A 27861-nucleotide genomic window follows, 5' to 3' on the forward strand; every position below is an offset into this window, starting at 1 on the left:
AGGCTCAGAAATAAGTATGAAAAATTAAATTGAAATTCCAAAAAAATTTACATGGGTCTTATGGGTTGCCATTCTGGTGACCAAATAACAACACAATATAAACAGAAAATCTAAACAAATTCCAATTACATGTTTTATTTACAGTGTGGGGTGAAAATAGAGAAGTTTGTACATTAACATTACATATTTTTGGTAGAGTTTTCGTCAACAGGGCGACCTCTAGGAACCAATATAAAAATGAACTTTTCTTATGAAGATTTAACATAGGGCCAATATTTAAAGCTTAAGACAGCCAGCCTGACCATACTACAGGACCAAATTACACACGTGTTTTACCAAAAGAAAGGTTATCGGTACTAAATAGGCAGGTTTTATTTGTATTTTGAAGTTATTTATGTTAATTGGGTCAAAAATGGAAATTCAACTTTTCTTACAGAGATTTAACATGGGGCTAACTCTATGTAATATATAATAATATAGAGATATAAAAGGCAAAGCCCTCACTGACTCACTCACTCATCACTAATTCTCTTACTTCCCATTTACCTAGGAGGCTGAAATTTGGTACACTGATTCTTTAGGCATTTAAAAGGAAAACTAAGTTGTTTTTATTCTGATCGGACTCTCCCGCTCCGCCCCAGTGGCTCTGGAATTTCCCATGTTAACCTTATGAGTACTCATATTTAAATGGAATTAATGAATCTTAACAGATGTTTCAAATAAACAAGTTGGTTCTGTTCTATGATGTTCAATAGCATTAAAGTTACAAGGATTACCAACAGGGTGCAGCACTATTATTTTTTTAATTCATGACAACAGCTAATTTGCAACCAAAAGGTGAGTGAGCGTAGCGAACGAACTTCAACCTGGAGGCGAGTTAGCGTAGCGAACGAACTCCAACCTAAAGGTGAGTGAGCGTAGCGAACAAACTTCAACCAGGACGTGATTGAGCCATGCGAACGAGCTCACTTATGAAGGTAAACGGGGCAAAGCCTGCAGGTACAGCTAGTAATAATATAGAGATATGATATATAATTATGCATTAATATTATTCATAGACAAGCATTTTTATTGAAAACCTTTTTCTCTCAGCTCCTGTGCATCCCAGGGAAAATGTTTTATTTACAGCGTGGGGTGAAAATAGAGAAGTTTGCCAATACATACTCTTGGTCGAGTTTTCGACCACGGGGCCAGCTCTCGTACTTAGTTAATAAATGAATAATTAGTTTCTTTGATACTAGAATAACATCAAATGCTATAGGAGCATTATAAAAATAAATAAAGGGGACATTATTATAATCAGGCAAGACGTTAATTTATAGTTATGTTTATTGACAGGTGCTTGCAGTAATTTACAAGTTAGTTTTACTAGCTGAATTAACAAAATGTATTTAACATTTACATCAGTTGGAAGCTGTGTTTTACTAGTTCCTTATTTACTTATCCACTACAGAGCCCAATTTGCAATTTTATAAATTTTACAGTGCCATGAAATAGAATTTATAGTAACAGAGGTACATAAATATTTAAACAATATATTTTTTCAACAGACAAATAGTTAATATGAGATAAATGCTAAATTAAGTCTTAAAATTCAATCATATATTTTTACCAAGAAACAACCAAAACAGAATCATAGGATGAACAGGCTACTATTAACCAAGGAAAACAAATAAGAGTTACGGTATGTCCTGTAACAAAAAGTAAAGTTTTGTCACATTGATGAAAAACTAAATAAAACATAAAAAGTAAGAGGCCCACAAGGAACTCAAATAGTTCGGTAAAAACTACTGTTTCCTTACATCCAATGAACAAAGTGTTTTTCGTTCTATCACACAAGATATTTTCAAATAAAGTATAGGAGTGTATCCCTTTTTATTTGGTTTATATGATTCTCAATATTATGTCCACTGTAATAATAAATTATTCATGAAAGCATTTCTTCAGCATTGTCAACTTGTGTCCTCCTCAGAGATCAAGCATTTTTTTTTAGTCCTACTGTTTTATAACATATTGTTTCTATAGAGGAAACAGTGTATCCAGAACAGGTGTTAAATTTAGTGTCAAAGTGTTTCCCTTTTTCTGTTGATCTCATCGTATGGTAAAGATAAGGATTACACCCACAATCAAAACTGAGGCTCACTGAATAGCTTGAATTTGGAGACAAACGCACGTTCTTCATGGCATCAAACGAAATGGTATTGTTTGAAGCTCCTCCAAAGATTGGTCCTTGGTACCTCATCTCAGTAGGGGGTTCTGTCCCCTTTTGTATTGTTATTGTGCAACTGCATTGGTGTCGTTGACTTGTACTGTCGCTCATAAGCTTTATTGAACACAACTTAATTGTGACTCCTTTAGTATTGATAGTTATTTTTGGATTAGTAGTGTTTCTATATTCATCCTCCAGGTTCAATTTTTGTTCCATCAATTCTGACAACGGTTCTTCCCTCTTTTTAATCTTGTTGCAGATTGTTGTCAGGTCAGGCTGTACCTTCTTAGTTCTGCGAGTCTCACCGATCAACTTGAGTTCATCATATGTCAGTACTCCTGAAGGTACTACTTGAGTCATCAAATCTTCGCCAGACAATGTACAGATTCGAATGTGTTTCAGATGGTCATTTAACTTATCCCTTAAGACTTCTCCATTTTTCGACTCTCCTGAAACTGAAATTTATCATTTGATGAAAAGAGTAAAAGCTATTCTATTAAAATTATGCGAACAGACTAAAATTAAACTAAAATAAAATACCCCTTTCAGCAAACCTTAAAGGAAAATTTTATTCATATGAATAGATTTTTACTCAAACTGTTTCCATAAACAAGTCTTTTCCCCTTTCAATAACATTAGATTGAACATGTTCTTTAAGTTTGCTGCAACGGAGAAGGGAACAAGTGTTATTTATTAAATTTTAATTGAACAGGATAAAATCATTAATGGGGAATAAATCAGTTATGTTTAAAGAAATATTTTAGTACTAGCAGAGTACCCGTCCTTCGTACGGGGTTGGCATTTAAGTATAAAACGCTTATTGCAGTTATACTCAAGCTTTGCATTTGCAATGGGAGAAGAAACAGTTTGATAAAATTTGATTCTTTAAATTTACAGTTTTCTATAGTATTACACATCTACCATAGCCATAATGTTCTCCACTTCACCAATAGAGAAAATGTTCTTGTTCGATAGAGAAAAATACATTTAAAAAAATTCTTAAAATATCACAAATTATTCCTGAAACTAAAAACATAAACATAACTGTAAACAATCCTAGGTACTTTGACAGTTAGTTCTCATTGCATATCACAGTTTTTTGTTGCTGCTTAGTTCAAAATAGCAGTTTTCATAAAAATGCAAAATAAATATAGTGCTGCACCCTGTTGTTAAATCTTATAAGTTTTAAATGCTTTTGCATATCATAGAACCAACTTTTTTAGTTAAAACAGCTGACTAAATTCTTTAATTCCCTTTAAAGATGAATACTCATAACGTTAACATGGGGAACTACACAGCCACTGGGGCGTAGCCTGAAAGTATTTTTGAGATAAGAATATACCTATATGTTAATCGGGAATGTGAGCTATCATCATGCCAAATTTCAGCCCAATCCGTCCAGTAGTTAATGCGTGATATAGCTTCAAACAAACAAACAAACAAAGGCACAAACTTTCACATTTATAATATTAGTAAGATAAGATAAGATAATCTAATAGCCTACAGGTTTGCTTCAACAATGGTATGATATTTAACATTTTTAAATTGTCCAGGACCACTTTTGTGCATTTTAAAATTTAATGAATACAGGTAAAATAATAAACATTTACACCTCAGGAGTGTTACTCAACCAAATGGTTTTAGCACATTGTCTGACATGGTTTACAATCTGTGAGACAGACTTGTTACAACTGTAGGGTGTTGGGTTTACTAGTATTGTTTTTAAGCCGCCTCTGTCAGGTCATTTGCAACTCATGAAAAGTTGCCCTTTTTGTGGCATAGAGGACATAAAATCTTAAAGAAAACCTCGACAATAATCAATAAAAAAAATTCAATCAGGAATTGTTTTTTAAATACTGTACTAAAAAATATTTAGAAACTCATCAAATTACGTGAGAACACTGATTACCTCTATGCGTAGCCCATTCAATGGCAGAGGCCCAGAGGTCAATTTCAGGTACATTACACACCTCCTGTTGCAGGATTGTTAGAAAGCCGAGGGGAGACAGGTCAGGAAACAGAGGACTAGCCAAAACCTTGTCTGTTTCTGTCTGGAGTATCTGAATACAAGAACAATCATTTCAATTCAAACTTGCTAAAGGTAAATAGCAATTCAGTATTGTACTCTTTACTTACTGTACGAAAAACACAGTTCACTCCCAGACTACTTTGGTATAGAATCTCGGATAGCTCAGAGGTTGAATAGATTTTAAGATTAGGGGTTACAGCACAACATTAGGAAGTTATTACAGGTAAAATATATGTTATAACAATACATAGTGAATATAAATAAAAATCAAATGGAAATTGAATGCTAACTTTTTTTATAAGGTAGTGTTATAAAGGAATAATACCCCTGCAGCAGCAAACCTGCTGACTAAGTGAATTTCAATTTATATGATTTGAAATATAGTACAATATTTCCAAAAACAAGACATATTTCTTCCACGTTTAAATAACATCAGATTTCATGAGTATTTAGGTTTGCTGCTGGCCTAGGTCTTTCCGTCCCCCTACGGTAATAGCTACTTCCCTATAGGGAAATTCGTTAAACAAATTCAAACATGCTTAACTCTCTTCAATCGCCTTGAAAACTTTAAACCCAGTATAAAGTTAAATTTTATGACTAAGACGCACCTTGTCAGCAGTGGCGGATCCAGCTATAGATAGAGGGGGGGTGAGATTAGAGGTAAAGCCCCCCCCCCACCACATCGTCATATTATAATTCACAGTCACAGCAAATCCCTGAATAACCATTTCGGTTACGGAACACCATCATTGACTTCCTCGATCGCGGCAAAATCATGAACATCTAGCGGTCAAATAAACATTATCGTTCCCTTCCACGTTCGCGGCTAAATTCTAACATCTTTGCTGATCGCGGTAAAATTGTGTTCATTTCTCGCGGTCGTATGTACACCGTCATTGTCGGGGCGGTCATGGCAAAACCCTAAATAACCCCAGCGGAGACTAACATCAACATCATCTTCCACGATTGCGGAAAAACTACAAACATCTCCTGCGGTCGTGCAGACATTATAGTCGTCTTCCGCATTCACGACTGAATTCTGATCATCTCCCGCGGCCATGTAGACATGATTCTCGTCTCCCATAGTCATAGAAACGTCATCATCGTCTTCCACGATCACGGCAAAATTTTGACAATACATGCATTAAAAAAATTTCTATATTACTGAGGGGGAGGGTCACACCCTTCGTCCCCCAGCTTGGATCCGCCACTGCTCATCAGACAATTCATGACAGGTAGGAATCCTGTATGATTAAGCATATATAGCCATGTCAAATTTAACACAATCCTGGAGCTATACAAATTTTTACAAACTTACCTCATTAATCATTGAGTTTAGCTCGAGAACGGTGTAACAAGCGGGGTTATTCATAAGGCTGCAGATGTTGGTAAGGTTCAACAAAGACATCAGGCGGATACCAAGTCTATTTTTTAACTTGGACATAAAATATTTGTCTGCAACGTACAACAAGTTGTCTGCTTCATCAAAGCTCAAGTTTTGAGTGTTATCGTAGCCGTAAACAAATCTGAAAACAAAAGATTTAAAATAATTTTAAATTTCCACAAAATCTTACAACTATTTAAACACTTTTCTGATTGGCTGGGAGATTTAACTTGCCTTAATAAGTTCTTAAAAGTTTGGGGGAAGACGTCAGGCAGTTTAACATCATTTTTTTCTGCAATCTTGGAATTTTGTAATTCTGCTCGGAAAACCACAGAGTGAGCCAGAAGCATCTTTTTCACTACACCAATCCTCTCCTGCAATCAAACAATAACTAACTGATGATGAAAAATAAATAGTTTGGACGGGAAAATAAATAATCACCAGATAAATATTGGCTATTTATCCCAAAATTGTTTTCTTAACCTCTTGGAGTCCACGCTCGCATATATGCGAGCAGACAACTGTCGCGCCAGCGGTCCACGCCCGCACATATGCGAGCTGACGTCAACTTGTTATTTTCGTCCTCTTTTTTGCTATCAGCTGTTACACTAATACGTTGTGTTTAGTATTGATCTGTTCAGGGGAATCCAGGGAATCATGGGATATTTTGTTTTGTTCTATTAGTCTTGCATCACTGCTAGTTCTGAATCGTTTTCGTTCCGCTCTCAGCTGTCACTTTACTCAAGTAATACGTACGCGAGTTGTTTGTTTTTGTTTGTGTTTTGGTAAACATTATGTAATGGATTCGCGATCTAACAAACTTCGGGACAACATATCAGAATATTTGTCTCGAGATGATTTTAGTGATTTATCGGACGGTGAAATTGACAGTGAAGAGGGGTTTATTTATTCTCATCAACAATCTACGGTGACAAGTGTTCCTGGACCTGCAGGAGATTGCATTGAGCTCAACTAACCTCTACGACGATCCCATTCCTGGCCCGAGTTGTTTTGACCCAAATGTTGTAAATCTATATAAATAAAATTAGAGTTTTGTCTGTACATTGCTTAGAATAATGAACTTTTTGGTTATTTTTACATTTCATAGGTCAGAGAAACCGAATCAAACCTTATCTCAATTTCTGTCTGTCTGTCTGTCTGTCTGTCTGTCTATCTGTCATTCTCTTGGTAACGCTAAAATACGCACTTTATTACAACTACTCCTCAATAACTATAGCACTGTCCCGCCTGAAACTTATTTTCCAAATACTATACATATATGAGATGGTTTTAGACGTATTTCATCGAATATGAGACAGTTAGATATTTAACAGTAAACCCTTGAAAATCAAGTTTTTGTCGATTTTTGACGTGGAATTTCTGGAAGCCCATGTTAACCTTATGAGAAATGAAATTATTGAATCTTAACAGCTGTTTCAATTAAACAAGTTGGTTCTGTTCTGTGATGTTCAATAGCATTAAAGTTACAAGGATTACCAACAGGGTGCAGCACTAGCACTATTATTTCTTTTACATTTATGACAACAGCTAATTTGCAACCTGGAGGCGAGTGAGCGTAGCGAACGAGCTAACCTGAAGGCAAGTGAGCGTAGCGAACGAGCTAACCTGAAGGAAAGTGAGCGCAGCGAACGAGCTCCAACATACAGGTGAGTGAGCGTAGCGAACGAACTTCAACCAGGACGTGATTGAGCCATGCAAACGAGATCAGATAGTAAAAATAAAAGTAAGCCTACCGTTATAGGATCGATCGGCAGACACAGAGGTAATTTAACCTTTTATTGATTGTCATACCGATCCGGAACAACAAAAAACAACATAAAATGAAGCTATGTATAATAGTTTGGCCAGCATATCTTAAAATATGCAAACCAACTGCTGTTCGTTATATAAGAAGGTTTCAACTGAATATTATAAGATCCCCGTGCGTAGAACGGGTACACAGCTAGTAGTGTATATAATGTAAGTAACAATGATTACGATTTAGGCCTACCTGAGGACAACTACATGCTTAGTACCATAGAGAATATTTTTGAAGAAAATAGTGTTAGGCCTATTTCTGAGAATGAAAATGATGAAAACTTAGGGTTAGTTGAAAAAGCTGAATTCATGGCCGCAAGCTTAGCCACTCAAGAAGTAGTGTGGTTAAGACTATTGTTGAAAGATATGGGCTTCCTCCAAGAAAATCCTACAGTAATATTTGAAGACAATCAGAGCTGTATCAAGTTTATTGAAAATGAAAAGATGAGTGCTAGAATAAAACATTTAGATATTCGAAAACATTACGTCCGAGAAATGATAAATAAGAACGAAGTATTTCTGGAATACTGTCCAAGTGAAAATAATCAAGCGGACCTTTTAACAAAGCCACTTCTAGGGCAAGTGTTTAAAAGATCACTCTTTTACCTAGGACTTTACTAGGCATGATGTTGAGAGGGTGTGTTGGAGTTACATCATCCAATTTACTTATTACCTGTTTTATAAAATCATATGTTATATATCTAGTTTTGTTATGATTATAAGTAAATAAAAGTTATTATTGTGTGAGTGTTATTAAAGAATAGTTGATTCAATTTTAACAGATTATGAGACTCAATTAAGTGAGGAATATGGAAAGAAATATGAGTAATCACATTGAACTTTTGAACAGAAATAATTATGACACATGGAAAATGCAGATGGAAGCAGTTTTAGTTAAAAATGATTTACTTGGGTATGTGTTAGGAACCATTAAAAGGCCTCTAGAAGAAGGTGAAAGAATGACTGCTTGGCTAATCACTGATGCAAAGGCAAAGGCAGATATAATCCTCTCTATCAGCCCAAGCGAATTAAAGCAAGTGAAAGGATGTAACACTTCAGCAGAGATATGGGAAAAATTAAAAGGCATTTATGATTCCAGTGGACCAGCAAGGAAAGCCTTTTTGTTAAAGAAGCTAATTTTGGCAAAACTGACCCCTGATTATGATGTCAGAGATTACATGAATATGTTTTTTGATGTAGTGGACAAATTAAAAGGAATGGACATAGATATTAATGAGGATCTTTTGACAATTATTCTTTTGTATTCCCTGTCAGATGAATTTGAAAACTTTAGAATTGCTATTGAAACTAGAGATGCACTGCCTTCTCCTGAAACTTTGAAAATAAAAATTGTAGAAGAGTGGGAAGCGAGAAAAGAACATGGTAAGAAAGAGAGTAGTGAAGCTCTGCTAGGAAAATTTCAGAATAAAGTTAGATTTCAACCAGGAAGATTTTCAAAAGACTCTTATAGAAATAGAACGGAATCAGTTGATTTTCCGTTTCGATGCTTTATATGTAAAGCGATCGGGCATAAAGCAAAATTTTGTCCCAAAGCAAATAAAGATCAACAAAACGTAGCGATTGCTAAGCTAGAAGAAGTAGGACTTAATTCTTCAGTACAAGATGACTCTTATTTTGGAAACTTGTCAATGAAAGATATACAGTGGTGTTTGGACAGTGGATGCACTTCACATATGACTCATGTGAACAGTAAATTTACCAAGTACAAGCCTGTAAATGGAAGAAGTAGGCCTATATCTCTTGCCAACAATTCATCAACTGATGCAAGAGGGGTTTGAACAGTTAATATGAACATTTTAAATGGGAGTACAAATCTAAGCGTTAATTTGTATGACACTTTGTATGTACCAGAACTTCGAACAAATCTGATGTCTGTAGCTAAAATTACTGACCATGGGTATCAAGTTTTGTTTAAAAAAGATGCTGCTTTGATAATAGATCAGAATGGACAGACAAAGATCCATGCGAATAGGTTAAATGGACTTTATTACGTACAAGAGAGTAGTGAAGAAATGAATATAAGCTGTGAAAAATCAAGTCTATTGTCTTGGCACCAACATTTTGGACACTTGAACTTTGGAGACTTGAAAAGAATAATCAATTTAAATATGGTTAAAGGTATTAAAGTGAACACAAAAGAGCTTATTCCACAATGCGAGGTGTGTATTCAAGGAAAGTTTACAAAAAGACCCTTTCCTAAAAGTGAAAGAACATCTGAAGTGCTGGACATTATTCACTCTGACATCTGTGGACCAATGAAAACTGAGTCACATGGAAAATCTCAATATTTCATTACTTTTATTGATGATAGCTCAAGATGGGTTGAAGTTTACTTTTTGAAGAAGAAAAGTGATGCATTAGATTCTTTCAAAAGGTACAAGAACAAAGTAGAAAATTTTACAGGAAGAAAAATTAAATATCTTCAAACAGACAATGGAGGAGAGTATGTTAACAGAGAGTTCGATGGATTTTTGAATTGTAATGGTATTCAGAGAAGATTAACATGTAGCGGAACGCCTCAACAAAACGGAGTGGCTGAACGGATGAATCGTACATTAAACGACATGGCAAGATGTTTGCTCATTGAAGCAAATCTTCCTCAAACGTTTTGGGCAGAGGCAGTTGCAACAGCAGCTCATGTTAGGAATAGATGCCCATCAGATGCAATCGATGGTGTATTACCATATCATAGATGGTATAGGAAAATTCCAAATGTTTCATATCTAAAAAAAGTTTGGTTGTAAAGGTTTTATCCTAGACAAGACAAATGACAAATTTCAATCAAGAGCAAAAGAAGGGATATTTGTTGGTTACTCAGATGTATCAAAGGGCTGGAGGATGTGGTTACCCGAAGATAGGAAAATCATTACAACTCGAGATGTAGTTTTTGACACATCTTCCTTTCCACATGTCGATGCAAATCATACTAATTCAAGCTTTAGGGTATTGCCTGTAGACAGTTTACTCCAAAGACATGAAAAGGTCGAAGAAAATCAAAGAAGTGTTCAAGTTGATCAACCAAAAGGTACTGATGAGAAAAATTTACTTGATGATAGGCAAACATTAACAAATGAAACTAAAGAAAATATGTCAAATGAAATGGAAGAGATTGAACATGACGAGCCATATATGATTGATGGGGATAATAATGGAGATGATCATCAGAATAGGTAATGATATTAACTTGAAAGTAAGAAAATCTGAAAGAAAAACAAAAGGTGTTCCTCCTAACAGACTATCATTAATAGCTCAAGGAAATGTGATTGAGCCAAAATCTTGGAAACAATTGGAGAAATTGCCTGAACCTGAGAAAAAACAATGGGTTGTAGCAGCTCAAGAAGAAATGGAAGCCTTATTAAAAAATGATACATGGGAACTTGTAGATTTACCTCCACAGAAAACAGCAGTTGGATGTAAATGGATATTTAAAGCAAAGTATGGAGATGACGGTATGGTTGAGCGCTATAAGGCACGTTTAGTAGCCAAAGGTTACTCTACTCACAGAAATATGGAGAAGACTATGATGAAATATTTGCTCCTGTTAATTCAACAACAGTAAGAATTTTACTAACCATAGCAGCGACAAAAGATCTGACTGTGCATCATTTTGATGTAAAAACAGCCTTTTTAAATGGAAAGTTAGAAGAAGAAATATATATGCAACAGGCCGAAGGTTTTGTGAAATCTGATAATGAAGATAAAGTTTATAAATTAAAGAAATCAATTTATGGGCTAAAACAAGCAGCTCGGGCCTGGAATGAAACACTGAATACAACAATGATGAGCATGGGATTTGAAAAAAGCAATTCTGACCCTTGTTTATATACGAGTAATACTGATGGGAATTATACATACGTAGTGGTTCATGTTGATGACATTTTGTGTGTTGGATCAATTGAAAATGTCAAGAAAACATTTCAAAAACTGACACAATGCTTTGAAATGAAAGACTTAGGAGTTGTTCACAACTACTTATGAGTTGAAATTGATAAGATGGATGGAGACTTTTACATTCACCAAAGAAGAAAAATAAATAAAGTCATAATTGAACATGGGCTGGAAAACAGTAAACCAGCAAGAACACCAATGGAAGTTGGATTTATCAACTCAACAGCTATGTCACCAGATCTGCCGGATAACAAAATGTACAGGAAGGCAATAGGATCACTTCTTTATCTTGCTGTGACATCAAGACCGGATATTTTGTCAGCTGTTGGAATTCTAGCTAGAAGAGTTGAAAAACCCACCCAAAGTGATTGGAATGCTGTAAAGCGAATAATAAGATATCTGAAAAGTACCATTGACAAGAAATTAAAATTAGGGGTGGAAAAAGAATTGAAATTGTCATGCTATGTAGATGCTGATTGGGGGGGTGACTTAGCAGATAGAAAATCAATCAGCGGAATGATGTACAAGTTAGGAAACAGCACTATAAACTGGATTAGTAAAAAACAGACCAATGTCACTCTTTCTTCAACAGAAGCTGAATTCATGGCCGCAAGCTTAGCCACTCAAGAAGTAGTGTGGTTAAGACTATTGTTGAAAGATATGGGCTTCCTCCAAGAAAATCCTACAGTAATATTTGAAGACAATCAGAGCTGTATCAAGTTTATTGAAAATGAAAAGATGAGTGCTAGAATAAAACATTTAGATATTCGAAAACATTACGTCCGAGAAATGATAAATAAGAACGAAGTATTTCTGGAATACTGTCCAAGTGAAAATAATCAAGCGGACCTTTTAACAAAGCCACTTCTAGGGCAAGTGTTTAAAAGATCACTCTTTTACCTAGGACTTTACTAGGCATGATGTTGAGAGGGTGTGTTGGAGTTACATCATCCAATTTACTTATTACCTGTTTTATAAAATCATATGTTATATATCTAGTTTTGTTATGATTATAAGTAAATAAAAGTTATTATTGTGTGAGTGTTATTAAAGAATAGTTGATTCAATTTTAACAAGTTGTTGATGAAGAAGACCTTGTATATATGGATGTAGATGAAAATGAGAGTGAAACAACAATGCCAGGACTAGTTGCTGACCAAGAAAATTATGAGGCTGAAGATGATGCAATGATAGGCTTAGACTCACTTACTGCTCAGGAACATAGGCATAACACTACAGATAGGCCTATGAATAATATTAGAGTTAGGCCTAGGCGTAATAATAAACGAACAGGTAGACCTGCTAGGCCTGTGCTTGCAGCTAAAAAAAGAGAAATAAATAATGTGAATAAGAAGCCAGAAATAACATTCCCGTGGAAGTCAAGCCAGACATTCTCTCCCACATTGTTTGAATTTGACAACACAACATCCGGAATCCATAATGACATACCTAAAGGATCGCCATATTTAGAAATGTTTTTGCAGCTTTTTACCATGGAACTGATAACTCATATTGTATCAGAAACAAATTCTTATTTTACAGATGTAATTACCAAACTCCCAAATTATGCTTCTGTTGACGAGCTAAGTACATGGAAACCGGTTGACGAGGATGAGATTGTCTGCTTCCTCGTCTTGTGTATTCTAATGTCTCAGGTCCGAAAAAATAAAATAAATGATTATTGGTCTACAGATTCACTACTGGAAACAAAGAGCTTTGGGCAGGTTATGAGTAGGAATCGTTTCAAAAATATATTGAAAACCCTTCATTTCAACCAATTTTTTGTGCCCAATCCTTAATCAATTGGCAGGATTCACAAAATTCGACCAATTTTATGTACGTTGAACAAAATGTTTGCATCTAAATTCAAGCCCTTTGAAAAACTGGTGATAGATGAGACGTTATTTCTCTATAAGGGTAAGTTAGCCTTTAGACAGTACATTCCTTCAAAGCGAACAAGATTTGGAATCAAAATGTTTGTGATCTCAGACTGTCTAACAGGCTATGTTTTGAACATCCTTCCCTATTTAGAAACGGAACTTGAGTTTGCAGAATTAAAAGAAAAAGGCATGACGGGGCAAGTGGTGCTAACACTAACAGAACCCTACTTCGATAAGGGGCATAAATTGTTTTTGGATAATTGGTACGTTTCACCATCACTAGCTCAGGAACTGATGAAGCGCAACACAAACATATGTGGTACAGTCAATCCCAATCAACAGGGTTTACCAAAAAAACTAGCCCCCTTAGATGTAGGTAAAACAGATGTACATTGTACAGAAAATATGATGTACCTACGTTGGCAAGATAAAAGAGAGGTTAGGATGCTAAGTCCGATGCATACCAGCGACATGATTGGCATAGGGAAAAACAACTGGGAAACTGGGGAGGAAATCAAAAAGCCCTTGTCAGTGGTGGACTACAACAAAAACATGGGGGCTATCGATATTGGCGATATGCAACTGTCCTTCAACTGTTCTGCAAGAAAAAGTATCAAGTGGTACAAGGAACTTTTTTTCCACTTCTTGGACGTAACCATCAGAAATTCATATATTCTGCACAATGAAGTCCAAAAAAGAAACAAGAATTTGAAGCTACCAGATTATCGCAGGGAGCTCGTCAGGCAGATTTTGGAACATCACTGTGTGATGAGAACAAATGTTCAAGGTGGGCGACCATCAAAAGGCGAGATTCCACTCCGTCTCACCCAACGACACTTCCTCACACCGATCCCACCAACTGAAAAAAAGTTGAAACCTCGTCGCTACTGCCATGTTTGTTCTAACACTAAGTTTAGGCCCTAGAAAAGGAAGGACACACCGTACATGTGTGCTGAATGCGGCGTTCCTCTTTGCGTGTACCCTTGCATGAAGGACTACCACACACTCCAACAGTTTTAGAAAGTAAGTTGAATGTCTCTTTCTTGGGTTTTATTTATTTTACATATGATTTTGTAGTAGGCTTGGTACAAATTAGGCTTCAGCCTAACATGATTTTATATCAAAGCTGCTGTTTACACATTAAAACTGCAAGAAACTTTGTCTTTATATATGTGTAAACTAGCTGATCTGAATTGTACACGGTTTTAACTGACTACTGAATTCCCGTACGTAGGACGGGCTAACACCTCGTATATATTTATATATATTATATATGTGTGTTTATGTGCTTTACATGATTTATAAGTTGAATTATAACATTAGATTACAAAATGTAAATTTCTAACAGCTTTTATAAATTTTCAAAATTATTTTTCTAAATTACAATAAATGGCGTGCAAAGTCACATTTTTGCGATTTACGCTTTTCCGTTTTTTTGAACATAGCTCATGTAAAATATAGTATTCTTTAGTTGATGTATATATTTCTATGTAAGGAATTAAATTGTCTAACAGATGTTTATAATAGATTTTTAATATCAAATAATTTGTACTTTTACAGAACCATTACTTTTTAAATTTATGTTCGATTTTTTTGTTTTTTTTTGTTTTTTCAAAAAATAAAATAAAATAAACTCTAAAACTTTTAATTTGTTATGTTATTTTCTGATTCCTCTCTTCATTGCAAACAAAATAAATACATATATTGATATGTTTAAACTATTTACTGATTTCATACAAATTTTTGAAAAAGTATCTACATTTTCATCGAAAAAAACCCGGACTGCAGTAAATCACTGACATAGCTAAAACCGGACTCCAAGAGGTTAAGTAGCAAAGAGCAAACATAAGTAGGCCTATTACATGATGTTATTTTTAAGCTTACAAAAAATCTGTTTAACATGTTTAAGCAAATATATTCAAGTGTAGTTTAATCAGGTCAATGAAAATTCCCTCAGGCTGCAGGTTAACTGCAACAGGGGTAACTGACTATTATATTTAGGCCTAATCGTTAAATAATCTAAAACCCTCTTTTAAAGAAAAAAAAATTGTATTGCCAAGCTTTAAGTTTTGAATCGACGAAAGGTTAAAGTTCGACATAGCATACAGTTCACAATTTTGTTTACCTCTTAGGCAGTCTTTGACTAACATGGCAGCTAGTCAGTGGGATATGGCGTGTACCGTTAAAAAGAAAGTTACAATATGATAACAGTATATTTACAGTCGACTCTCGATGACTCCAATTTCAAGGGAACGGCTGTTTTCTTCGAGTTACGTACAGTTCGACTTAAGAATAGTTTGAGTTATAGAGGTAATATTTCACTAAATTCGACTTACAGAGGTAAACAAAATAAAATTCAAGTTATAGAGGTACAAATAAACGATTTTTGGCAGACAGTCGGACAATTCAGCGACATGTCCAGGCCTGTTCAGCTAGGTCTATGACCTAACACAGGTTCGCTATAAACACAGCACAGCTTCGAGTTAGCGAGGGTTGATCTGAAAATTTTGGGTTATAGAGGTAATGTATTTAAAGACTTCGACTTATCTACTGAACTTTGAGTTATAGAGGTAAAATTCGGGTGCAAAATTAATTCGAGTTACGCATGGGTTTTTTTTTCGATTCAGGCAGATTTTCTCAAGGGAACAGAAAAAAATTTGAGTTATCAAGGAATTCGACTTATTGAGGCTAGAGTTATCAAGAGTCGACTGTATGAAGTATTTTGTAAGATGAGGTGTTTGTGGGTCTATCTATCACCAAGAGTCACCAACATAGCCCGCAAGCAGATTTTTCCTGACCCGATACCACGTCTCAGCTATACTGTGATTGTTTCCGTGGTACCACTCGTTGCTATATCTTGCAGCCTCAGGGATACCGTGATCGTCTCTCGCAGTTGCGGTAACACTCGTCACCGGTAAATACAATTTTGTTAAGTTGGAAGAGAACCAATTGAATGCAGTCAATGAATGGAGTGTCGGCGATAGGATATTAAATTAACTCTCGGCCCATACTAAATTAAAGTACAATTCACTGTCATTTTTCGTTCAACAGAATTCTCGTACAATTCCTGGTCTATATTTTGGCTGACTACAGTTAACTAAATGAGTATAGTAGGCCTACATGTCTCTTACTTGCCTCTCAATCGGGGAAATTGGTAGGAAACATGTAGTGACCGAGTTATCAAAATACAGATCTGCTGAGTTTGAAGGAAATGAATAGATGAAATTAATCCTAACTATCAGAACTACAAACTGCATTGCCAGCCTAAAATATGCTGAAATATTAAGTGGCAAATGCAATAAGTTACTCTTACTAAAAATAAATTCTTATTTTCATGGTTTACACTTGTTTCCTGTATAGTGAAGTTTTCTTATCTGAACTCTTATTAAGATTAAAAGTTCTCAAAGTAAATTTTTTATGGAAGCTTTTATCAATAGCACTTTTTATGAATGAAAACCATTAGTTTTTTTTAACTTATGAAGTGACTAGCTGTACCCGCGGGCTTCGCCCAGTTTAACTTCATAAGTATTCGCATAGCTCATTCACGTCCTGGTTGAAGTTCGTTCGCTACGCTCACTCACCTTTAGGTTGGAGCTCGTTCGCTGCGCTCACTTGCCTTCAGGTTAGCTCGTTCGCTACGCTAAATCGCCTCAAGGTTGAAGTTCGTTCGCTACGCTCACTCAAAACATTTTTTATGGAAGCTTTTATCAATAGCACTTTTTATGAATGAAAACCATTAGTTTTTTTTTAACTTATGAAGTGATTCACACTCAAGATAAGAAAAAAACTAAAGAGAAAGTTTTTCAGAAATGGAGAGAACAGTGATGATAGTAAGATAACTGAAATTCTTGCAAAGATAAAAAAAACTGACATTGTCAGAGTGTCACTTGTCTGCATATTTCATGGCTGGTGTTTACTGTTTTAGGATGTTTTGATTCTGAATAGCCGTGCTAACAAAGTTTCTGAATGAATTAGAAGCATTCATGCCAGTTTTCAGTAGGTAACTCACAGCTGCTACTGTCATATATTCATATTCATTTAAGATGGGGACACCACCTATGTGCGTATTTTAACCCAAAGTGTGAGTGAAGGATGAGTGTAGAATGAAGTGTGATGCCTTTTGTAGCTTTGTTACTGACTAAGACCAGCTATCACTTGGTAATGAGATTAAGTAACTGTCGTAATAGTTCTGAAATAGCACTGCATTTCTTCCTCAATATACAGTATACACTACATGGAACTGTAGTCCACATTAATGAAGTTTTACTGAATTTGATCAATGAGCTTGGTGTCATTATGTTTCATTATATAAATCAAATAAGATGTAAACTACGTAAATTCATTTTTGTTTTTCCTAACAAAAATTTTACCTCTCGATCTTCTAAAAAACATTTACCATGCATACATAGCCTTCAGTCTATTCTACAATTTGGGAACTTAGCGTGGAGTGGTGGCTATAAAAGTATTCTGGCCCCTATCAAAATTATTCAAAAAAGCCATTATAAAAATTGCTCTACGGAAACCTCAACGCTACCCCTCAGAACATGTCTTTGACGAGTTCAAAGTTTTTAATCTTTCACAGCTTTATATAAGATCATTAATTATACAGGGTGTCCATAAAAAACATTTCAGGACTTTTGGGAAATGAATCCTCATACTGAAAGGAAGAATAAAGTTAATGTGAAGGTATGTCCGAAAATGCATATTTACCCAGTTATCCGCAATTTTGTTCTTTATAAAAAAATAGTTTTATCTGTGAAGTTTTTCATTCGATGATCATGAAATTTGGTAACCATGTTAAAATACACAAGACCTATTATAGAAAAAATAATAAAGTTGTTCCGATTGTAAATTTCAAAAGCCCGTTTGAATTTTTATAACTTAAATAACTCAAAAACAGCTAATTCTATGAAAACATGTCAAGAAAAATTTCTTTTAGTATTTCCAATTCCCTATCTTAAGATACCAAGATCAAAAAGATCGGACAAAAGATAACTGAAAAATAAAGTTTTTGTGTAAAAATAAGGCAAAGTTAGTCGGGAACCCTTAATTTTGCCTGGTCCTACAGCTAAAAAAGTTCTATTTCAGTTGTTAGTCGTTCGATATTTTTGATCTTGGTATCATTTGATAAGTGCTAAAATATCGTGACAAATCCTAAAATAAAAATTCTTGACATTTTTTCATAGAATTAGCCCTTTTTGAGTTATTTAAGTTATAAAAATTCAAACGGCCGCCTTTTTGAAATTTACAATCGGAACAACTTTATTATTTTTTCTATAATAGGTCTTGTGTATGTTAACATATTTACCAAATTTCATCATCATTGAATGAAAAACTTGACAAATAAAAATATTTTTATAAAAAACTAAATGGCGGATAACTGGGTAAATATGCATTTTCAGACATACCTTCACATTAACTTTTTTCTTCCTTTTAGTAAGAGGATTTATTTCCCAAATTCCTGTGAAACGTTTTTTATGGACACCTATACATTTTCAAAACAAAAATTCCCTCTTTAAACAAACTTCTCACAACTATCTCACAAGATTTGCTTTGAACACCGGGATAGAGAAGTTACCTAAGATCACTAAAAGTATTAATAAAACGTCTCCTCAGTACATTGCAACTGTTATTTTTTCAAAATTGCCGACTCAGCTTAAAAATCCGGAGCCGTGCAGTCTGCTAAAATATTTTAAAAAAACTCGTAAACAAATGGTTAGTGGAAGTCAGACGCGGGCATATCGACAGCTATTTCGTATCCATGTGTGAGGTGTTTATGTCGGGTAGGGCACCTATCGTAAACTTACCTCCGATTTGCTCGGACAGCTCGAGTAGTCCAGGGTCTCGCTGACAATCCTCGTCGCTCGCTTCCCACTTCTGGATCTTCGTAGATGTTAATGTCGCGCCGATCTGCTAGTACACAAGTACACACTGTGTACCTCGGCACGTCGACGCACCGTACACGAGTTGCTATTAAGGAATACACTAACTATAGTTACTCCTATAACTTGGTGTCAGCACAGCGACGCGCTGACAAGGCCAAGTCTAAGCTAACTACTAGGGCTGATAGATAAATAGGCGACGATTAGGAAATAAAATAAATAACCAGCTCCTAGGCTTAACGAAAGATCTCACTTCTCGAAATAAAACTAAAAATAATCTTCTCGGAATTAAAAGAAAACGACGCTAACTCGCGATAAGTAAATAAGGAAATAAAACAAAACGTAGAAGGCACCTAGGCCAATTCTTCTTGGCTTTAAGGAAAATAAATAAAAACTCCTGATTACAATAAAACAAAACCACTTTGGATGACTAAAAGTCGGCGTATGTGACTGCGACACTACACTCGCAGCGCCGGTCGATAAACTACGTTATTCTATAATAAACTACGATAAACGTCCTAGAATAGCCTAATAAATAACGCAATTTCCCTCGCCAAAGTGGATACGGGGATGAATACAACGTATACGCTAGCTATATACAGTGTACTTACGTAACTCGACACTTCCAGATTTACATCCGGGTTACTCTCGCCTTCGTCCGGATACCTTATTATTTGGTTCGCTCGCACGGCCTAAGGAGGGTTGGTTGGTGTGCGCGAACCTAACGCTCGACGCCGACCCTCAAGAACTGTCCACTGTCCGCTGGTCTCGGCTTCTCCCCACCACGTCTACGGCAGCGCTTCAAGGTGACAGCGGCCGAGTCTCGAACTAGGATACATGACCAGCTGCAGTGGACATGTGTGACATTGTTGTCAAGCGCGCTCAAGCCTTCGCGGCCTTTAAATAATTAAAACGAACCCCCCAATAAAATGTGACCATTACACCCCCTTTTCACTTTGGCGAGAAAAAAAACAAACAAAAAAAAGGTACCTGCCTACAGGTATCTTCGCTCGTACAAACGCTTCTTCTAGTGGGCGAGGCGACAAACCATCCCAGCACCCAACGCTCGGCCCTTCTTCTCTGGCGGGGAGAACGCTCTCCTCTCACGCCTATGCAAAAGAGAAGTATCGACCTGTTTGTCAAAGTTAGATGTCAATCTACGATTTGGCTGAGTTGTATCGCACAACCTCAGGAAACCGTTCCTACGCTTGACATGGATATCACTCGGCGACGACCGATTATCCTTTCGACTTGCAACGGACATTTGGCGCTCGTTTTTAAGAGCACCCATCCTCCTTCTCTGATCGCGACTATCACTGTCCGTATCCTTCCGACCGTTCAACCGAAATAGCTTGCCGCTACGAATAATGTATTTATCGAAACTCCCGGGATTAACATTCACCTTGGTCCGAAGTTTACCGTACCATCTGTCTGTGCCACCAGATCGTTTATTCAACCTTTCTGGATCACTCCCTGGTGTTTTAGCGTCCGAGTTAACGCATACTTGAAGGGGACACACCGCTGTCTCGATGGAGGTATACTCGGCGACACCTTCTGCCGGTCGCGATAACGCACCAGCCACATTGTTGGCGGTACCTGTCTGGTACTGAGCCTCAACACCGTGCCGTTCGTTCACTCCATCAGCCGCGTCCGGTCTCGTATTCTCTACCTCCACGTGGTATGTCACCAAGTTCAGTCGCTCTAAGCTATCGATCCCGAGAACTATGTCACTGGTAAGCGAGGGAAGATACAGAGCATGGAACTCTTCCATTCGTCCTTTCAATAGACCTTTGAACGGATAGGACTTGTGCGACTTCGAATAACTACCGTTGGCGAGTCTCACTACCATAGGAGTCAAAACAGACATAATTCCAGACTGTTCCAAGTGACGTGCCACCGCCGTGCCGATCAACGTGACTACGGCACCTGTATCTATTAGCGCGGCGAACTCTCGCCCTGCTATCGTCACCGATACGTGCGGTCGTCTGTCGTTGGTCTGAATCTGAGCGTTCTCGGTTTCCGGGAATTGCTTAATTTTCTCTAACCAAGCGCACCAGTCCGGGGAGGTCTTCGTAGAAAGCACTACTGAGGATTCAGTTGACCTCATTTGGTAATTTTCTCGACACCGACAATCATGGGTTCGGATACCCACCTTTTTACAATAGAAACACTTTAGAGTTCTTGGCATACGGCAGTCACGAAACATGTGGCCTTTCTTGTCACAGTTCCAACATGTGAGATATGATTTTTCTCTCATGTTATTCGGCCATCGCGGAACTGCATTGTTTTCTCGGGGTGAACCTCCGCGCTCACGCTCCGAGTTACGTCGTGGTTTTGTAGATGACGAAGTCCTCGTAAAATTACCCGTCCGGGGGTTCGGAGAGTGTTCTCGTGACCTACGTGGTCTTGCCTCTGACCGGAAGCCTACGCGCTTCTCGGTTAATCGTCCCGTCACGCCGTTTGATGACTGACACTCGCCAATCGTCGAAACTACGAAATCATCTCCTGATTTATTATCGCGTCCTCGTCTCGGGTGATAAGCCGTTTCGGGGACCAACGCTGCTGACGGAGGGGGAGGGGGACGGAAAAGAGATTTTTCCCTAAAATAGCTCTCAACGTGTTCCGCTTGTCTGAGCATTTCGTCGACCGAGAAAAAATCGTGTCTCCTCATCGTCAACTTATATTCGGGTCTCATATTCGTATACAAAATATTTAATTGTTCGTGGAGACTGAGGGTTCCCTTGCGTCGCATGAGAGTAGTTAAAGCCACAACAAAGTTTCTAAAAGCTTCGTTGTCACCTTGAGTACGACGCCGAATTTCTTCGTCTAGATTTCGCTGGTATCCCGGTGGTAGGAATTGTAGTTCGAAACTCGATCTGAATGACTCATAATTATGCCAGGAGTCTTTATAGTTTCGATACCACAACAGTGCATTACTATGTAGTAGCTCGGGGAGTGCTCGTATAATATCGTTCTTATTTATTTCGTAGGCCTCCATAAGCTCTTCCAGGCGTTCCAAGAAAGAAACGGGGTCTTTAGAGCCGTCAAAACGAACGTTCCACTTTCGAACTAGATTACACAACGCCGAGACGTCAACGCCAACCTTACGAATTACGTTCGAATTTTCGTGACACGAAGGCAAACCACTACTGAATCCGTGATTCACGCTTGCCTGTGTAGCAATACCTAGTTGTTCGCTCGCGAACCCACCGTACGGTCGCTGACCGGTACCGGGCACCGTAGTTCGATGAATCGAATCTGTAGAGTGGGAGGTGTCGAAAGCATAGTTAACACTTGGTCTGGTTAGTGTACTATACACTAACCCCTCGGAATTTGTAAAACGATCTGATTGTGTCATATTGACTGGATAATTACTAGCCTGATTGTTGGCCTGATTGTTATCAGCGCGCATTGTTAGGCTTGATAACGAACGACAAACGTCCTCAAAGTTGGTTCCTGGAGGCAAACCAACTATCTCCCGTACTCTGTCAAGTTCCGCACTTCGTATGTCACTGGCACCTGGTCGCGAGTCGACATATCCCGTGTCGTACCGGTGTGGAAGTGCAGTCGCACCGTCCACGCTATCATTCACGTCCTTACCGTACACTGCTCGGGGAATGCCATGTTTCCAAAATTTACAAAACGACTTACGAAGTTCGTCGACTGTCCCCATATTAGGCAAACCGTATCGACTCATTTCGTAACGAAGTTCATCCTTGGTTAACGTGTGAATCCACCCAATTCGCGGGTCATCCTCTGAGGGACTCTTAGACGTCAACGTACGATCAGTCGTAGTAAGTAAATTTAAAGTCGTTGGTACCATTAACTGTGTCGTCGTTGTACCTACTTGAGGCTGAGTAGCCTCTGCGGTCGTAGCGGGAAAACTTAAAGTCGATGGCACAGTTGGTTGTGAAATAGTTTGCGCTACTTGAGCTTGTAAAGACCCGGCAGTTGTAGTCGTCGTAGTCGAGGTCGATTCAGTCACCGCTCTGACCATTTTAGGCGTAGTTTTCGCGCTAACACTCGATCCTACCATTTTCGCTTTTTCTTATATTCCAAAGAAAAAACCACTACGATATCGATTTTACCGTTCGGGCGCCAATACGTGAAGCACGTATGAATATTACGATAATAACGAAACTTTCAATGTCCCTGTTCGGAGGCGCCACTTTGTGAGGTGTTTATGTCGGGTAGGGCACCTATCATAAACTTACCTCCGATTTGCTCGGACAGCTCGAGTAGTCCAGGGTCTCGCTGACAATCCTCGTCGCTCGCTTCCCACTTCTGGATCTTCGTAGATGTTAATGTCGCGCCGATCTGCTAGTACACAAGTACACACTGTGTACCTCGGCACGTCGACGCACCGTACACGAGTTGCTATTAAGGAATACACTAACTATAGTTACTCCTATAACTTGGTGTCAGCACAGCGACGCGCTGACAAGGCCAAGTCTAAGCTAACTACTAGGGCTGATAGATAAATAGGCGACGATTAGGAAATAAAATAAATAACCAGCTCCTAGGCTTAACGAAAGATCTCACTTCTCGAAATAAAACTAAAAATAATCTTCTCGGAATTAAAAGAAAACGACGCTAACTCGCGATAAGTAAATAAGGAAATAAAACAAAACGTAGAAGGCACCTAGGCCAATTCTTCTTGGCTTTAAGGAAAATAAATAAAAACTCCTGATTACAATAAAACAAAACCACTTTGGATGACTAAAAGTCGGCGTATGTGACTGCGACACTACACTCGCAGCGTCGGTCGATAAACTACGTTATTCTATAATAAACTACGATAAACGTCCTAGAATAGCCTAATAAATAACGCAATTTCCCTCGCCAAAGTGGATACGGGGATGAATACAACGTATACGCTAGCTATATACAGTGTACTTACGTAACTCGACACTTCCAGATTTACATCCGGGTTACTCTCGCCTTCGTCCGGATACCTTATTATTTGGTTCGCTCGCACGGCCTAAGGAGGGTTGGTTGGTGTGCGCGAACCTAACGCTCGACGCCGACCCTCAAGAACTGTCCACTGTCCGCTGGTCTCGGCTTCTCCCCACCACGTCTACGGCAGCGCTTCAAGGTGACAGCGGCCGAGTCTCGAACTAGGATACATGACCAGCTGCAGTGGACATGTGTGACATTGTTGTCAAGCGCGCTCAAGCCTTCGCGGCCTTTAAATAATTAAAACGAACCCCCCAATAAAGTGTGACCATTACACATGTATTCCTTCTAACGCCGTCACAGTCAAATACAACAATGTATGGCTGTCAGGCTGTGTTGTTTGTGTGCATACCAATGACTGTGAGTGAGCGAAAGGTTCCTAAGGACATGCAGGGACAGAGCAAAGACGGCTTAACTAATGGAAGTGTGGAGCCAGCAGCCCGCCTGATGTCCTGGTGCAACTGAGCTGAAGTGTGTTGTGTGTGTGCGTTTTATAATTTTAATTATTAATTAAATTTTCTATCAAATAAGATGATTGACTGCTCATTCCCCACCTATGTGGAGGATAATCCATCTGTTTGTTCAATTCTGTGTAACAAATATTTGTGTTTTTGATGGAATAAAGTATTTTTCATTTTATTTCATTTACTAATTTTAAAATATTTTCAGCAAGAGCTACTTAAGTAGGCTGCAACCTATAATCAGATGTTTTTAAACTGTATTATTAGTTTACCGTGTCTCCAACTTCAGGGTTTCCCACTACGAAGTAGCAGTTGTACTGCTCTTCAGGATCAAACAGAAAGGTGATAAAATCAGGATCTGCACCTGCCACAACCACTTCCATTCCACTGGCCTTAGCCGCGGAACCAGGCCCTAGTGACATCCTGCAAACAATCACAGCATTTTTTTACTAACTTAGGCTTATTCAATAGTATATGAAAACCCTTAAGATTGTCTTACTTGTCCAGCTCCTCCAGCAGGACCCTGTCTTCCGGTGCACCACACAAACACTACCCACCAAAACTGACACCCTGATTAAGTAAGTGTACTGGCCTACTTAAAGCTACAGCCTTCTGTAGGTCAGCACAAGTTATTGTTCAACATCATTACCAGCCTACTCACACAACATTGCCAAACACTTCCTCCTCCCATTACAAAACTATTAGGTAGGTTATAAGTTGTATATATAAATTATTAACTACAATGAAATAAAATATATAATATCATGTATTTTTTTTTGAAAAACTGACGTGTCATATGTTTACTGGTGATTATCACAATTATGTAAATTATATGTGACAAATAACATTTAATTTAATTTCAATAGAAAATGTTATAATAAACAATAAAAATACACAAGTTAAGTTCTGTGGATAATAAAAACATACTTTTTATAGCCTACATATACAGTACGGCACTAAGTTATTGTATAAACAAAAAAAATTGCAATAACTTAGTGTATGACATGGAAAAACCTATGGTCTTAGGGTGACCCGGGGCAATTCTGGCAGCCAGACGTGAACCTTAACTTTAACTGCTTGTACCGCGGTGAACATATTTTTCATTTTATTTTGACAATTACCATAGTAATTCTATGTTATTCCTCTAGTGTTTTCATATATTTAGACAACAATCTCAAACTCCCCTTAAGGGGGTTTGAGGTTTTTTTTTTGGAGTGTCAGATGCCAGAATTGCCCCAACCTTGGGGCAATTATAGCAATACCTTATATTTTCCTTATTGTTTAAATTGCTCTGACATTGGGGCAATCATGGCATAGGCCTAATTTAGCTGTTTAAGATGGTGTTTTAATTTTTGTTCTATCTCTATTTATAAGGAAGTTGTGAATAAACCGGTAAGACAGTACAAGCGTACAAGGGCCTTAACCTCAAAACTTCTAGCAACAATAAACAATAAAAATAATCAGGCTGCCATAGAGTAATCTAAGCAAAAGGTGTTTACAAAGCCATCCAAATGAACTGAAATGAAACATATTACACATAACACACGTTGTTATACAATTTATTCTTTAATTTATACATTATTTGTATAAAGATATATAGCTGCCATAATTGCCCCGGGTTCTTTGCCACAATTGCCCCATAGCATATGAAAATGGGGCAATTATAGCACCCATTTAAATTTAAATATCTTAAAGGGATAACTGCTATTACTATTTTTGTTCATGAAGTTTTAAGTCTGAACAATTATCTTTGAGTATAAAAAAAAATAAAATATAAAATTCATAGGGGAAAAAAAATTAGCCGTGTGCGATGTTTCGATATCCTCGGGCTGTGGAAGAAAGTACTTTTTTAATCGCTAATAAAAATTACTGCAAACATTTTATTTTTACAAAAATGCTTTCCTATATATAGGAGGTATATGCTGAAATAACAAATATTGCTTCACTGATCTGTAAAGCTGAAATTTAAAAAAAATATAGGCCATTGCTATAATTGCCCCGTGCCAGAATTGCCCCGGGTCACCCTATGTAAAAAATAATTTCATACAAGGACAATTTATTTTGCCGAAGCTATTAGAAAAAATGCAATAAACTTAGTATGTGAAATAAAACCCCTATGGTGTAGGCCTAATTGAAAAATGAATCATTTGTTAGTCCAAGGCGACAGCCCTACCAAATGCAAACTAACTTATGCTTTTTATAACAAAAAATATAGTGACCCGGGGCCGGAGGTAAGCCCTTCCGTGATGCACCCGATGGAAGGCTAACCAGCGATATCCTTAGTTAATAGCCTTTCACTGTAAAAAAAATGGTAGGTAGGAGGCCTATATTTGGATTCAGGAGGTAAAAAACTATAAAGATCTAGGATATACAAATTAAAAATTCTTTCGGAGGTGCCTAACTTAAGTTATTAGTAACTTAAATAATTACCAAGGTATGAACTTAGGTTAGGCACACAGCAAAATATAATGGAACACGTTTTAAGAAGTCGAGGGACTACATTTCTTTAAGTTCATTTAACAAGAACTAGCCTAAAATCAATTATCCTACTTAAGCAATTAGGCTTAAATAGACTAACTTAGAGAAATGTGATACACAGAGGATACGCGACCAGTAACCGGACGTGGGTTAAGCGTCCAGCAGTCACGTCACCGGGTTGTGGGATCCCGGTAGGCCTACGCCATTACCACAACGATACGATTTACAGCCATCAGTGTTCGTGGTGTAGTGGATAGTGCTCGGCTGATATACAAGAATCCCATCAGTGTCAAAGATTTTGCTTTTAATGCCATTTCTTCTTAACTGTAAGTTAGGTAACTTAGGTAGGCTATATCTTTTGTTAAAATTTTTGTCATTTATAATTTTATGAACAGCATTATTTAAGTAAACCTTCATTCAATTTTTTCACTAACTTATCAGCAAGTTTGGTTGGTTAGGTTAGGTTATGACAGTTCTTAACTGCCGGATGCCTAATCCACGTCCGGTTAACTTACTGGATGCCGGATGCGTATCCTCTGTGAATGTGATAATCTAGGTTAGCCTATTATAGGCCTAGGCCTAAGTTAGGTACCGGTAGTCTAAGGTTGTTTTGTTAATTCATTTACTGTACGCCTAATTCTGGTCTCTTACCTTGCTACTGACTTCTACTTCTACTAGGCTACCACCATAGATAAATCATACTCCCTCACTAAGTTACACTTCTGAAGTGGCAAGTAGAAGTTAGTTCAGTTGTTAAACCTCTCTTCTTCTACTTGTCCGTTGTCGTATTTAATTATTTAAACAAACTTCACAGAAGAAATGAAATAAAATTCCTATTCCTGGAACATGAGTGTC

The 27861-nt window shown here is 37.4% G+C and overlaps 1 protein-coding gene across 2 annotated transcripts; it reads right to left on the reverse strand.

The window, feature by feature from the left end:
* Positions 1-1322: 1322 nt before the first annotated feature.
* Positions 1323-27861, reverse strand: LOC128994168 (BTB/POZ domain-containing protein 3-like). Of its 2 annotated transcripts, XM_054418524.1 has the most exons (6): positions 27658-27861; positions 24801-24951; positions 5857-5996; positions 5557-5764; positions 4119-4269; positions 1323-2664 (listed from the first exon to the last, which is right to left on the reverse strand). In XM_054418524.1, the coding sequence occupies exons 2-6, from the start codon at positions 24948-24950 to the stop codon at positions 1976-1978; spliced, it is 1338 nt and encodes a 445-aa protein (XP_054274499.1). In that variant the 5' UTR covers position 24951; positions 27658-27861; the 3' UTR covers positions 1323-1975. The 2 variants fall into 2 exon arrangements, with proteins under 2 accessions (XP_054274499.1, XP_054274500.1); XM_054418525.1 differs by lacking the exon at positions 24801-24951.

The sequence above is a fragment of the Macrosteles quadrilineatus genome, unplaced genomic scaffold (assembly GCF_028750875.1).
Source record: "Macrosteles quadrilineatus isolate MER2022 unplaced genomic scaffold, UCM_ALF_1.0 Scaffold_5__1_contigs__length_97177068, whole genome shotgun sequence".
NCBI classification, from domain to species: domain Eukaryota; kingdom Metazoa; phylum Arthropoda; class Insecta; order Hemiptera; family Cicadellidae; genus Macrosteles; species Macrosteles quadrilineatus.

What these genes read in the sequence shown, in the direction of transcription:
- LOC128994168 (XM_054418524.1), bottom strand. Translation starts at nt 24,950, where the DNA reads ATGTCACTAGGGCCTGGTTCCGCGGCTAAGGCCAGTGGAATGGAAGTG. An exon ending in ACCCTGAAGTTGGAGACACG is followed by an intron (nt 5,997 to 24,800) that starts GTAAACTAATAA and finishes GTTTGATTGCAG; the next exon opens with GAGAGGATTGGTGTAGTGAA. An exon ending in ACTTTTAAGAACTTATTAAG is followed by an intron (nt 5,765 to 5,856) that starts GCAAGTTAAATC and finishes TTTTGTTTTCAG; the next exon opens with ATTTGTTTACGGCTACGATA.